This window comes from Phyllostomus discolor, chromosome 1 (assembly GCF_004126475.2).
Source record: "Phyllostomus discolor isolate MPI-MPIP mPhyDis1 chromosome 1, mPhyDis1.pri.v3, whole genome shotgun sequence".
Classification (NCBI taxonomy): domain Eukaryota; kingdom Metazoa; phylum Chordata; class Mammalia; order Chiroptera; family Phyllostomidae; genus Phyllostomus; species Phyllostomus discolor.
In genome coordinates, this window is record NC_040903.2 from 212,380,468 (window position 1) to 212,394,249 (window position 13,782).

Below are 13,782 nucleotides of genomic sequence, written 5' to 3' on the forward strand. Positions count from 1 at the left end.
CTTGGTGCCATGGACATTTGGGGCCAGGTAGCTCTTTGCTACTATCGGGGTGACAGTCCTGGGCATCGGGGGCTGTTCAGCACCAAACTTCGTCGTCTCCACCACTGCAGGCCAGGAGCGCCTGGTCTCTCCCCGCGATCACAACCAGAGTGGCTCCAGACATGACCAAATGTCCTCTGGGAACAAAGTCACCCCCTGCCCCCAGCTGAGAACCACATTTTAGCTGACCTGACCCAGTTCCTCCACAACGGCCTCTGGGGAAGGCTGGTGGTCTGGGGGGACTTCCTGGAGGCGGTGGGACTTCAGCCCTTGAAGGGCTGAACTTAAAGGGATGGGAGAAGCCCTGGCCCTAAGGACGGCGTCAGCCAAGGGAGGCTCGGGGGCAGGACACTCAGAGGTGTCGGCAGAGCGGGAGGACGGCACACCACGGTCGGAATGATTGATCGGCCACACAGAAAGTCACTCCGACCACCTCGGCGTGCGTTGCTCGCACAACACACGTTTGCTAACATCGTCACAGCAGAATGTCTCCTGGCGTCCGGACAGTGACATCAGTTTGTGGCACCTGGCCCTGCTGCTTTGGGCGCCACGCCCTGCTGTCTAACGAAGGCACCTCCAGCCCACCCCCCCACCCCCCGGCGCCTGTGGCTCCCGCTCTCCGTCCAGCCTGTAGCCGACCTTGGGGGGGGTGCGGGAGGGGAAGAGGGGATGGACAAGACTCGCTCGTAGTGAACGAGTGTTGACCCCGCAGGTGAACACGACAGGCAGCGGGGGTGGGGGGTGGGGGTGGGGAGCAAGGAATGCAGGTGGGGCCGCCTGTGTTTACAGCATCGGTGTTTGCTCCTCGTGGGTGTTTTCTCATGCACTTTGCTCTTTTTTTAAGATTTTATTTATTTATTTTTAGAGAGTAAAGGGAGGGAGAAAGAGAGAGAGAGAAAGAAACATCAATGTGCGGTTGCTGGGGGCCGTGGCCTGCAACCCAGGCATGTGCCCTGACTGGGAATCGAACCTGCGATGCTTTGGTTCATAGCCCGGGCTCAATCCACTAAGCTACGCCAGCCAGGGCTGCACTTTGCTCTTTAAAAACACTGCATCACGTTACTGTTTGTCTTGATGACTGACGTGCCCTGGTGTCTGCCCCTCCTTCAACTCCGTGCCCAAGGTGAGGGTCTCGCGGGCCTCACCCTCATCCCAGCGCCGAGTGGCGGGACCAGGGGGCGGGAGCTGCATTTCCAGTAGGAAAGTGAGTCTATCAGAGAAGCCTGAGTGGGCCCCGGTCTCAGGCTCCCCCTCAGATACCCACTCAGGGAAAACACGACAGAAGATCTTCACCTGAGTGCAAAGCACCTGTCTGCTATCTCAGGCCCCGAGCGTGCCCTCAGCTGCCCGTTGTGAAAACACCATCAGGAATGGCTTTCACCTGGCCCAGTATCTGCCAGGTGAAATTAAGCATGCAATAAAATGGGAGTTTTATTTTTAGTTTAAGCAGCATCCTCCACCAAGAGGAGACTGACGCAGACAAGGCCCGTGAAAGGGCGGGGATCATTAGGATTCTTCCAGAGCCTTCCCAGGGGCCTGTGGGGTCAGAATTGGCGCCACCTGCCCTGCCCTGCCTGGGATTTGTAGGGGACGAGCGCCCTCTGCTGACATCAGAGAAGGATGACGCTTTCTCCAACATGATTCTGCACCAATTTTCAAAACAAGCCTTTCAATGGGTTACAACAGATTTGTTCCACTGCGTGACAGGACGTGTGAAAAGGCAACGATTTCTTCCTGGCGGGTGTGTCGGCACGACTCCCACAAGGGAACAAATGGCAACAGCCCAGGGGGTGTCATACATCAACTGACTCCTTGTCTCCCCTGGAGCAATCCACCCAGCAGGTCACCCAGTCACCGAAAACCAGGTGAAGCCAAGCTAGGCAACCGGCTCAAGGTCAGTGTCGGGGGCGAGAGTCTGAGAAAACGCCAGCTCGGCAAACAGGCCACAGAGGCCAGGAAGGTGCCTTTCACGGTGAAATCTGGTGTGAAGGAGCGAGAATGCTTTTAAAGAAAATGGTATGTCCTGAAGTGTGGGGGGGAGGAAGCAAGTAGAACTTCAGTTTGCACTGGAATGGAGAAGAGAGGAAGGTGTTTATCTGGCCTTAGAAATGTTTGTTATAAATAAAGGGGGATTCCTGACCATGGAGCTACAACCTTGGGAAAATGAATGTAAATCTCAGCTGAGACCGAGTCGAGAGGCCCTGCAGGGGGCGCTCTCACACCCTCGCACTCCTCCAGGAGGAGTTTTCCCCCAGCCCAGCCCCCCAGGAGGAAGGAAGATGTTCTCCTCCCCCAGCAACAGTCCAGCCAATCCCAGACGGTCGCAATGGCACACCCCAGCCAATGAAAAGCCAGTCCCTTCTAATTCCGTTTCCTCCCACTGGACTGGCTGTAGCAGCCCCTCCGACCCGCCCCCTTTCCTGTACAAAAGGGCATTTCTGCACTCGGCCCTCCAGACTTGCCTGTGGTTTTGCTATCGCTTGTACGTCCTGGGCTGCAGTTCTCTGCTGCTATTCCTGAATAAACCCATTTTTTGCTGGTAAAACAACACATTTTATTTTCCAGGTCCACAACAGTGATATCGATTTTAAAACAGCCTAGGGTGGAGGGGGGTTGTTTAACTGTTATTAAGTGTTAAAAAACGGTTTTTGGAGGGACGCCCTCGGGTTCCCCATCGCTCTAAACATAACGAGAACACAGCTGGGCTGACAAAACGCCCGCGTCAGGGCTCCGGCAGCGCAGGCGGGCCGTGCACGGAGCGGCCACGTCTTCCTTCGCACTGCGAAGGCGTCTGAATAAACCGAGAGGACGTGCTGGCCTCCCCTGATAAACACACGAAGTCCTACCACGCGCTTGCGCTGGGGTGCATTTCTCTCAGCTGTCCGCAAACCCAGGAGACTCTGCCTCCAGCGCCCCCCTTGGTTTTTATTTCCAAATGCTACCCCAGGACCCGCGCCCTCCACGTCCAAGTTCCCTGGAAGCAGGCAGTCCTGAACGTCGTCGGGCTAAGAGAGCCAGCCGCCCCCGTGTCCCAAGGCTGCCCAGATTGGTGCCCAATGCCAGGGAACAGATGTCCAGATGGTCACGGGACAGGTGGTGTCTCCCAGACCGGGAACCCCAGTTCCAAAACTGCTCCGACGGGCTTCCTCGGCTCTGTGGAAGGCCGCCCCATTTCCCAGAAGCAAATGAGATGATCTACATTCATAAGAAACACATGGGCCGGATTAATTAGCTGTGATGTCTTCGCACTGGGTTCTGAGCTCCCCAAGAGCAAGGACATATTTTTTGTCTCTAGCCCAAGGCATTGCACACAGTAGGCTTTCAGGAAACAGTAACACTATCTAACACTTACATGGTGTTTACTGTGTGTCACTTATCTAAGCACTTCGAAGATGTTAACTCACATAATCCTCCCAAAATCCCTAGTATAGCTCTTTTTTATGGAAAAGGAAACAAGCACAGAGAGGTTTGGAAACTTCCCCAAGGTCACACAGCTAACAAGCAGCAGAGCCTGAGCTCAGCCCCAGGCAGCCTGTGTCTGTAATCTATATTCTTCGCCAATATGCCAGTGGCTCCCAGATGGGACTGCACATCAGAGTCACCTGGGGAGCTTCAGAAATACACCCCAGGGGCTGTGATTTAATTGCTCTCGGGTGTGGCCTGCGTGCTGGCATTGTTAAGAGATCCTCCGGTGAGTCCTATAAGCAGACAAATTTTGAGAGCCGCTACATTATCCTGTCCCACCTCGTCACCCAGCAAATGTTTACTGGATTTAATTCGCTCCACGTGAAACTGCTTTCAGGCATATAAACAAACAAGCCTGGGAGAAAAAAATCAGCCCTGGCTGGCGTAGCTCAGTGGATTGAGCGTGGGCTGTGAACCAAAGTGTCCCAGGTTCGATTCCCAGTCAGGGCACATGCCTGGGTTGCAGGCCACGGCCCCCAGCAACCACACATTGATGTTCTCTCTCTCTCTTTCTCCCTCCCTTCCCTCTCTAAAAATAAATAAATAAAATCTAAAAAGAAAAGAAAAAAATCAATCCAATTACAGTAGTGGCAAAGTATCTTGCAGTGCAACTAACTATAATTCGAGTCGAGTCTGTGCTACGACGAGCTTGGATGTGGGATCAGATATTCCTGGATTCAAACCTTCAATTCTGAGCCGCATCGCTCCCCAACCCCCGTTCCCTTCCTTCCTTCCTGGGCACGGAGCCAGACCACGTTACCCAGGTCCCCTTGAGGCTGGGTGTGATCACGCGACTGCCTCCTGCTGCCTGAAGGTGCAGCGAGCCTCCAGCAGCACCCAGCTGTCCTCTCCCCCCCGAGGCAGACTCTAGGTTCCGGGGAGGTCGAGCCCCAGAAGGAAAGCGCCCAGGGCCGTCCATCACCATGTGGAGAGCTGCCGGACACTCAGGAGCACGGACCGGGCTTCATGTGAAGGAGAAAGACCCGTCTTTTTGTCATGCTGCTGGGACTGGGGGGCTCTCTGTCACTAGTGACTAGTGTTCCTGGACTGGGTACCTTGTGTGGCTTTGCATGGGTCACACCTACCCTAGGCCTCGGCTTCGTCACCTGCAGAATGAAAATCATGGGACAAGTACAAACGAGACAAAGCTTGAGGGCCGGACAGCGCCCATTTGCCCTCCAGGTCCACTCTCCAAGGCTCTCTCTCTGCCCATGAGCCATGGACACGGCACACAGGTGGGCTGGACCTGTGGGGGGGGCTCCGGCAGCAGGCCGGAGGACCAGAGCCCGAGCATGAGGGTTCCTGTGGCCCCTCTGGCCACAGCTGCGGGCGGGCAGCCCCTCTCCTGCAGCCACAGGGTCTGTGAATCACCCTCGGCCTTGACCCCTCAGGCCTGCGAGGAGGCTGAGGCTGCTTCAGTCTCAGGACAGACGGGCTGGAGAAGCGGCGGCGGCAGCATGATGTCCTGTTACCAAGGAGAGCGGAAAAGGCGAGAAGTCACTGCTGGTTCCCATGGCTCAGGCCCAGGACAGGCACCCCAGTCTGAAAGTGAGAGGCACCAAGTCTTCCATGGCCCGGAGTTGGCCTCCACGTACCTGAGGGCCCCTGTGGCTGTGGCCCACCCATGCTAGTTTCTTCCTCACCCCTCCTCGGCCCCCTGTGTGGCCGCGCTTCCCCGGGCTGACACCGGATGTGGGTGCCCCGTGAGTGCTGACCAAAGTAGTCACGTCGTAAATGCTCAACACGTTTAATTCTCATCTTATGTGTGTGTGTATATATATATATATATTATTACTTCTTAGGTTATCGATAAAACCAAGACGATGTGAAACTGCACTGCAGAAAGGACATTTCAAGCACTAACCATGTGATCTCAGGCAAACAGTTCCCCTTCCTGGGTTCATCTCCTCAGGTGCAGAGTGACTGCGCAGGACTGGACGCCCACGAAGACCCACCCATCCATCCATTCACTCACTCGCTCCCCGATCCCTGACTCCTTAGCCCTGGAACGCGCACCCTGTCCTCCCAGAGGGCGTTGGACAATAAACAGGGAAGCCAGCCGGCACGGATCCACGCCACGAGAGAGGGGCCCTGAAGCGTGTCTTGAGGAGTGTGTGCAGTCCTGGAGGGCGAAGGGGCCGGCGGGCGGCCGGGCCGGTCTGAAAGGGCAGCCGTGAGGCCGGGACGAGAGGGAAGAGGCGGAGCGTGCCAGGGAGGAAGGGGGGAAGGGCCGTAGGCACTAGTCTTGCCATTTTCTCCAAGGGAGCTTTTCCTTCTTTAAGATTTTATTTATGTTTAGGGGTGGGGAGGAAGGGAGAGAGAGGAACTCGGATGAGAGAAACATCCTCCACCTCCCTCTCCTAAGCACCCTGACAGGGAATGGAACCCGAAACCCGGGCACGTGCTCTGACCGGGAATCGAACCAGCGGCCCCTGGCCTGGCAGGACGCCGCCCACCCGAGCCACACCCGTCAGGGCACAGCAGGGGACTTTGAGCCCACCGGTCTGCACCAGGGGCACTTTGCCACCCAGGGGACAGCTGGGCACATCTGACAACTCTCTGGGGTTTACAGGTGGGGAGGGGGAGCTCCTTGCGTCTGTGGGTCGAGGCCAAAGACGCTGCAGAACAGCCATGGGGCACAGACAGCCCCCCCTCCAACAAAGACTCTTCCCACCCATGGGCCAGGTTTGCCCCCAATGTAGCCCCATCCCCAGGTGCTTGTTGAACTGTTGTTAAATGGGGCCTGAGCTTCAGCGCTGAAAAAAAAAATTCCCCAGGCGGCTCTAACGCCTGCTTACAGGGACGCCGCAGCACTGACCAACCAGAGCGGCCGGGGGCGGGGGGGGGGCGGGGGCGCCCGGAGACACAGGTGAAGAAGCAGATGAGCAGGTTCATTCTGGTCTCGGCCCGAGGGTTCCGACAGCCGTTCAGCCCAATCTCCCAGCAACACGCCTTCCTTAGTCCCCTAACTAGTGAGGGAAGGTGGGGAGACCATGCAAGTTCCTCTTAAGTGAACTCCTTGCAGGGGCCCGGGGCAGGGAGTCACACGGGGACTGAGGGCACGTGCAGGCACCGTGACATCTCTGACCCCGCCTCCTCCCCTGGGCCTCTTGGGAGACAGGGGCCCCAGCAGCCGCTCCTGGGGGTCCTGGGGGGTTCGTAAAGAACACACAGTGCCCGGCACACAGGATGCCCCTCGCGAGAGCCTCGTGCGAAGTGTCTGTGACTTTTTACTGATGGCTCCAAGTGATGATTTAAGTATTTCTTTTAAACGTTCCTTTTATAAGTAGAAATATATTCCTCCCAATGAAACAGAGTTATCATGTGCTTACTAGGTCCCTATGATCAAACCTGCAGGTTGCGCTGGCCACAAGACTGCACTGCGGGAACAACCCCAATGGTGACCCGTACCCAAGGGGGCGGGGGTGGCAAGCGCCAGCAGCACACACCCCGTGCATCTCAGGGGCAGGTGGCCGGCGGGCTCCACACAGGCCGTGGGCAGCACTAGGATGGCAGGAACGCTGTTTCCCGGGAACAGGGCCTGACCCAGCCCCAGCCCCACCCCTCACCCCGGGAAAGGATCGTGTGCGGGCTTGGGGAACGGTGCTTGGCGAAAGGCAACAGTGTTTGAAGCAAACCCCAAAGAGTAAATATTTTAATTTTCTTCAAGAGGATTCTTAGTTTCATATTTTAAATCGTCACGAGTTACATTTCCACGAAAACACGTGTACAGCCTCGGTATTCTGGAAGTGGTCACCTCTGTCATCACCTTCACTAGGAGACGCGATGGCAGCGGCAGGTGACGGCAGGTGGTGACGCACACGGTGTCTGTTCCCTGCTCGAGGTGGGGTCAAGGCAACGTCCACTGCGAGTCCGGGTGGGCTCAGGTCAGGGCTGAACGTGGCGCCCCAGCAGCAAACTCCGCCCCACGTGACTGGCAAGCGTCACAACGTAAGACAAATCCAACTGGAGATCGGAAGCTGCCACTTCATAGACACGAGTGACGCGTGAGACAGCGAAGTGAAGGCAGTTTTTACAGAGAGAGGGGCTGCTACCTGCACCGCCCAGGGCACCGGAGAGGCCACTGGGTGGGACACCAGCGCATCCTCGACCTCCTGGGACCTCTGGCGCTTCCTGCGGAGCAAGGTGCTTGGGACCCAGAGGGCGGCGGCCGTTACAGGAGGTGGCAGCACCCGACACCTGTGTTTCTAAAGGCTGCTGGCACTTTGAGTTGTGAACTGTGGCAGCGCTCTCCAGCTTCTCACCCCGTGGGAAGCCTGTCATGGTGGCATGCTGGGCTGCATTTCCCACCTCTGGTTTGCAGAAAGGGCAAGGAAGGGAACACACCTCTGGTTCAAACGGGCTGACCTGCAGCTGTGCACGTAAAATCTACGGAAGGGACCACACAGTGTGTGATCCTGAAAACGCTGAGATAAAATACGTCGGCAGCAAAGCACTCCATTATTCTTACATGAAACAACTACCTTCCAGTAGACAGAAACAAGATTTTGTGGTAATAGAAACAAAGAAATCTTTTTTCCCCACCTTCATTATCTATACACTATGCAAATAACCTTCCTTTTAACGTAAGACTCACAAGTGCTTATGGGATTTATCCTATTCGATAGCAACTGGTACATCCAAGCTGATGCCCCCTTGCAGATCCAAGAGCATCACCTTGTGTCTGCTCAGTGCCTTACCTTCGGGAAACTCCAACTTCATAGACATTGTCTCCAATGCCTTAAGCAGGTCGAGAGGAAAACAGGGAATAAGATTGCTCAGCTCAGCACGTGAGCCCTGCCATGCCACACTCCCCAGAATTCAGGAGCCAGGGCCAACGCAGGTGTACGGAAACAGACACAAAGTTAAACGACGCCCCTCGGGTCAGGTCCCCAGCTTTGCACACACACAACACTGAAACTAGTGTGACAATTCAGTTAACCCTGAGACCACCTGGAACCAGTGTCGATTCAAGGAGCTTAACTTCAACTCGGCCCACTCTCTCTGCAGCACTCTGTGGGGTGCACAGTGTGGGGACCCAGGGGAGACAGCAGGGGGCAGGCAGGAGCAGGGCTGTTGGGACTGTTCTGGAACTGAGCAAAGGCAGCACACCTACAGGACACCCTTCTTCACAGGGATGGTGAAAGATTCATTCCTTTAAATGCTGGAACTATTTTTTTAGATTTATTTATTTTTAGAGAGAGGGGGAGGGACAGAGGGAGAGAAACACAGATGTGCGAGAGATACATCAGTTGGTTGCCTCTCGTGTGCCCCCAGCTGGGGCCTGGACTGCAACCCAGGCCTGTGCCCTGACTGGGAATCGAACCAACGACCTCTCAGTTCGCATTCACTGAGCCACACCAGCCAGGTCATATTTTAATGGCGTTTGAAACTGACACATAGCAGGAGGGATAAAACACTGGGTTTTGGTATTTTTGCCATTGTAAACACACAGCTACTTGGGAAGTTTTTTTGTGTGTGGTTTTTTTTGAAGATTTAATTTATTTATTTTTAGAGAGAGGGAAAAGGAGGGAGGACAAAGGAGAGAAACATCAATACGTGGTTGCCTCTGGTGCACCCCCTACTGGAGACCTGGCCCACAACCCAGGCATGTGCCCTGATTGGGAATCAAACTCATGACCCTTTGGTTCACAGGCCCGCACTCAATCCACAGAGCCACACCAACTAGTTGATTTTCTTTTCTTAAAGCAACCTCTGTATTGTACAAATGGTGACGTTAAATGTGCTCAAGTGGGAATCCCGACCGGAAGCAAGCTTTAATAAAAGCGGAGTCCACTGCAATGATGTGCGGAAGGACCACTGTGTCATACCTACCCTACAGGGCAAATGCTGAGTGGGCATTCCACATGTAAGTCACAGCAATCTGGGGACAGACTCCACGGGGGATCCACACCAGCCCCGTTTAGGAGCGGCCACGGCCACAGCCTGGGCTGCCTTTGTGACGGAGGCGGTCTCCCTGGGGTGCCGTAACACCGTGGGGTTCAGGGCCTCACCGCTGCCGGCCCTGGGTCAGGCTCGCCCACCTGCACTCCCTGGGGAGACCCCTGCATGGCCTCGGCGCAGCCACGGGCAGACACGCGCCGTCTGCTCTGTCCCCAGGTGTCCCGCCAGAAGTCGGCCTTGCAGGCGCGTGGCTGCTGTGACATGCGACGCCCTCCGGGGCCGAGACCCGAAGGAGCCCTGAGACTCCGCGGGATGTGCCCAGTGCTCTCGTGGGACGGTGCCGCCTGCCTGCAGTGTCGCAGGCCTGGGGCACTCTCCTAAGCGTCACATCCACACCGCCATTTACACATATGTGCACACGCGTGCACACACATGCACACACGCACCCTCTTCATCCGAGAATCTCTGTTGGGCTTTGCTGCCAGAGACCCCTTTGTTCGTGGAGAAGGGACACCAGGTTTTAGAGAGGTCGAGTGTCTCAGCCAGGCCGTCGCTTGGGGAGTCACAGATCTGGCCACCGAGCGTCCGTTGTTACGGCGTCACCGCCACGTCCCAGTCTGACCACGCACTTTTAAAGCAGAAAACTATTCAGGCTAAGTAACGACGTGGAAGCGCTCAAGTGGACGTGGAAACCCCCCGGTAAAGAGCACATCGGCCACACCGGCAACGGGCAGGTGCCCGGTGCCGAGTCTGGGACATGGGCTCCCGCTCCCACACCAGAGCCTGACGGCAGCTGGCTTGGGGGGTGGGGCAGGGCTGGGCAGGCGTGGGGGCGCCGCGGTCCGAAGGCGGGTTTGGAGGGGCCGTGTGAGCCTGGCTTGTCCGAGGACGGGTCCGCCCGTAGCTCACAGCACCAAGAAGATGTTTCTCCCTGTCCTACGGCTCGCTGAACTCATGTGATGAGTGGGACTACGGGGAGCGTGTTTAAAAGCTAAGGAGGCTTTCTGTTTCTAAGGGTGAGCCAGGGTTTCCCGGCGTGACGGTGTGACTCCTCATCACAGACAATGGGCGTGGGTGCTCCATTGTGCAGGGGCGGAGCCTGTCGGGGGAAGGCCAGGGCTGTGGGAGGGCGCCCATGCAGGCGGCACCTCCACGCTGACAGACAGCCGCGCCGTGCTTCCTCGGACCGCGTCCGCCCAGACAGCCGCCACGGACGGGGGCAGGGCGGCAAGGGGCCCGGGTCGCTCAGACACGGCAACCCTCTGAGCACTGCCCTTTCAAGGTGCTCAGCGGTAAAGAGGAAACAAAATAAAAACGTTATTGAGTAGGGTTTTTATAGATTTTACATGTTCGGATTTTTGGCTTACACTGCTTTCTTGCTCATAAAACTTAGAGAATGAAACGGATGCACCGTCATTTTCCAAACCCCCAGACTGAAGTGGGGTGTTCTGAAATCTAGACGGACCCTGACGAGACCCCCACTGTGGAGGACGAGAGGTCTCGCCACACACCGCTCAGCAGCGGGCGCACCCAGAGTCCCGCCCCTCCCCCCGGGGTCAGCCTCACACGGGAGACCCGGAGCCTGAGAGCAGCTCCCTCCCACTCCCGGGCATGATGGCTCGCTGTGAACCAGAACCAACTTGGAGAAAGTGTCCCCAATGCGGTGGGATAGATCAGAGTATTGCATCTATGACTATGCTCTAGGGAAAGCAAAATATCCACGGAAGCATACAATTTCACCTTTAAATAAAAATACTTTATTCATTCCTGACAGGTTATCAAAATGTACACTGTTAACCAGGTAAAAATGGTACTTCGAAATGACTGACGAGGGCAAATTTGGAGGATTTTTGGTTAATTTAAAAGCGTAAACACACTTCCACTCTCCCCTTCCACACACTGCCAGCGAGCACTGCGGCTGCCCACAAGGGACGTTTCACCGGCTGTGTGGGCCCCAGCTCATCCCGGGGAGCACGCTTTCACTCACACTCCAGATAAATGGGAACTATTTGTGTTGCCCCCCTTTGCCAAACACTTTCAGGCTGACTCTTTCTGTACTTTGTGTATCTCTGTAGAAGGACGGAACGCAGACAGACAGCACGTGACTCGCACGAATCCAGAAACACACACAGGATAAAGTGCAGCTCGAAAGAACACGACCGGCCGGACACTCCCGCTCCCGGGCCCGCGGGGACCCACTGAGCGCGTGGGCGGGGTGTGTCCTCCGGGCACGGGAACAGAACCCAGCAGGCGCCAGGATTCACCCCTCCCTGGCACTCGCTCTGAGAATCCTGTTTGCTTGGCTTCGCCCGTGGCTCGCTCTTTCTCCAAGAAAGGTGCGAAGCTGTGATTCTCTTCAAACCCAGAGGAAAATCACCTCCTGGGAGCAGCCCGCACAGCGCATGCACGGGGCCCGCCCACTTCCGAGCGCCGTGCCTGTGACTACGGGGGTCTCCCTGTGCCGGGGGTCTCCAAGGCAGCGCGCCCCCTGGGCAGCCAGGGGGATCCCAGTCACTCGAACAAAAGCCAGCACTCCTCTAACTTGGCAGCAACGCTTTAAGGGACTTTTGACACCGGCCACCAGACACTCCCACAGGCAAGCGCCCAACCCGCCCGAGAGTGGCAGCAGTTGTGGGTGCGCGTTTTGGGGATGTTAAATTGCCTAACTAAGAAATGCTTTTGTTCCTGAGATGAGCACAATGACGTTACGTGGGTTCCCTCCGCAGCTGCCGATGGGACGCTCCGCACCGTAGCTCCGCCCCGTCACCCTCGGAGAAGGCGGAGGCGCGTCAGTCCTCGCCGTGCCGCCACTTCTGGGACTCGTCCTGCCGGACGTCGGGTCTCATCTGGTTCCTCATGCCTCCCAACACGTTCGAGGTCGCCTCCGTGGCGACGATCAGAGGCTTCACCACCGCCGGCGGGATCTGGCGCAGGACCTCGCCCACGGCGCCCGTGACCCCTCGGCTCTCGTGCTCGCGGGCCGCCGTCTCGTAAATGGTGTGAGCCGTGTCGGCAATGCCCTGCAGGGGGCGGCAGAGAGGGGAGCCCGTCACGGGTGGGAAACCCCACGTTATCCTAGAACACACTTCGGTGGATTTACTCAACACGTTTATCAGTAGACCAAAAAACAAAAAATAGCTGCTTCAGCGGTAACCCAGGATAATTATCTTTATGGCGAAATTCTAATGACAAGGGGAGTAAGAGGCCACTCTGACGCCTGTTGTGCTGGGACGCGAGTGCGGAGAAGACGCAGCTGAACCGCAGCACCCCCCCCCCCCACCGGGGGAAGGGTGCGGAGGCGCGCAAGGGCCCAAGGGCAGCTCCGCCGGCCCACTCATCCCCCCCCCCCCCCCCGGTTAGGTCACATGGCCAACGGAGCTTCTGGAACAGACGTGACCACTGCAGGAGTGTGGCGACGGCTCCTCCGATGCAGCGGTGACCAGAAAACCTGATTCTGGTGAGCTCCAGGAGATCATTTAACTTGGTTTCAGGTACTGGCTACGCGCCGGAAAGGTAACTGTGGGACAGCCCGTTGAGACGAAGGGCTGAACAGAACGTTTTAGTGAGCTAATAAGCAGAGATCATCCTGGGAACACAGAGCGGGAGCACGCTGCCCAGCTACAAACGAGCCCCGGTACCCTTCTGCGCCCGCCTCCTGACCGCCGCCGCCAGTCACGTGACCGGACTGCCGCGCTCCGCGGCTGCAGAGACGAACGTGCCGGCCAGGCCACAAGGGGGTGAAGCTGCGCGCACGGCTTTGGGGTCCCCACCGCCTGTCCCGTCCAACGCAGAGACCCCTGGTGGAACAAGCTGCTCTGTTCCACGGCGACGGTTTCCGTGGAGGGCGCGGGGCAAGAAACCCCGGGCTCTCCGGGGAAACCGAGGAGCCCCGTCCCTGCCCAGAACAGAGCCATCGCTCTCATGAGCCAGCAAGAGGACCGTTTCTAGCCAACACAGCGGGCGAGCACACAGAGTTCATGGGGCGGGGGTGAAGTGAAATGAAATACAGAAAACCTAAAAAAATAAAATAAGCTCTATTCTTAAAACTACCTACCAGATAATGGGCAATAAGTGAAACACGAGCCCCCCCCCCCAAAAGGCTTACAGTTTATACACGTGTCCCCATTATCTTCCCTCTCTCAGCAGCTCCCCCCGACCCACAGACAATGAGACGGCATTACCTCATTAAAACAACGACCACCGCCCAGTCTGGAGGCAACAGGAGTGAGTGCAAACGCAGCCCCGTCACTGGGCCGTGTGACCTCAGACAAGACCCTCACTCGGGGGAAGGACACGCAGTGGCGGTGTGCGAGTTAAACGAGTCATGCACCTGGAGGGCGTGGCACAGCACAGCGGGCACTGAGCGTGTGCTAG

At 56.9% G+C, this 13,782-nt stretch overlaps 1 protein-coding gene across 2 annotated transcripts in view; it reads right to left on the bottom strand.

Annotated features, from left to right (window-relative positions):
• Positions 1 to 11,142: 11,142 nt before the first annotated feature.
• ATG2B (autophagy related 2B) overlaps positions 11,143 to 13,782 on the bottom strand; it is a 64,894-nt gene continuing 62,254 nt past the window's right edge. Inside the window, exon 42 of one of the 2 annotated variants that reach the window (XM_028506388.2) lies at positions 11,143 to 12,428. In XM_028506388.2, coding sequence (XP_028362189.1) covers positions 12,198 to 12,428 — 231 coding nt within the window. In that variant the 3' untranslated portion in view covers positions 11,143 to 12,197. The remainder of the gene's footprint in view (positions 12,429 to 13,782) is intronic. The other variant, XM_036013779.1, reaches the window with a different exon arrangement.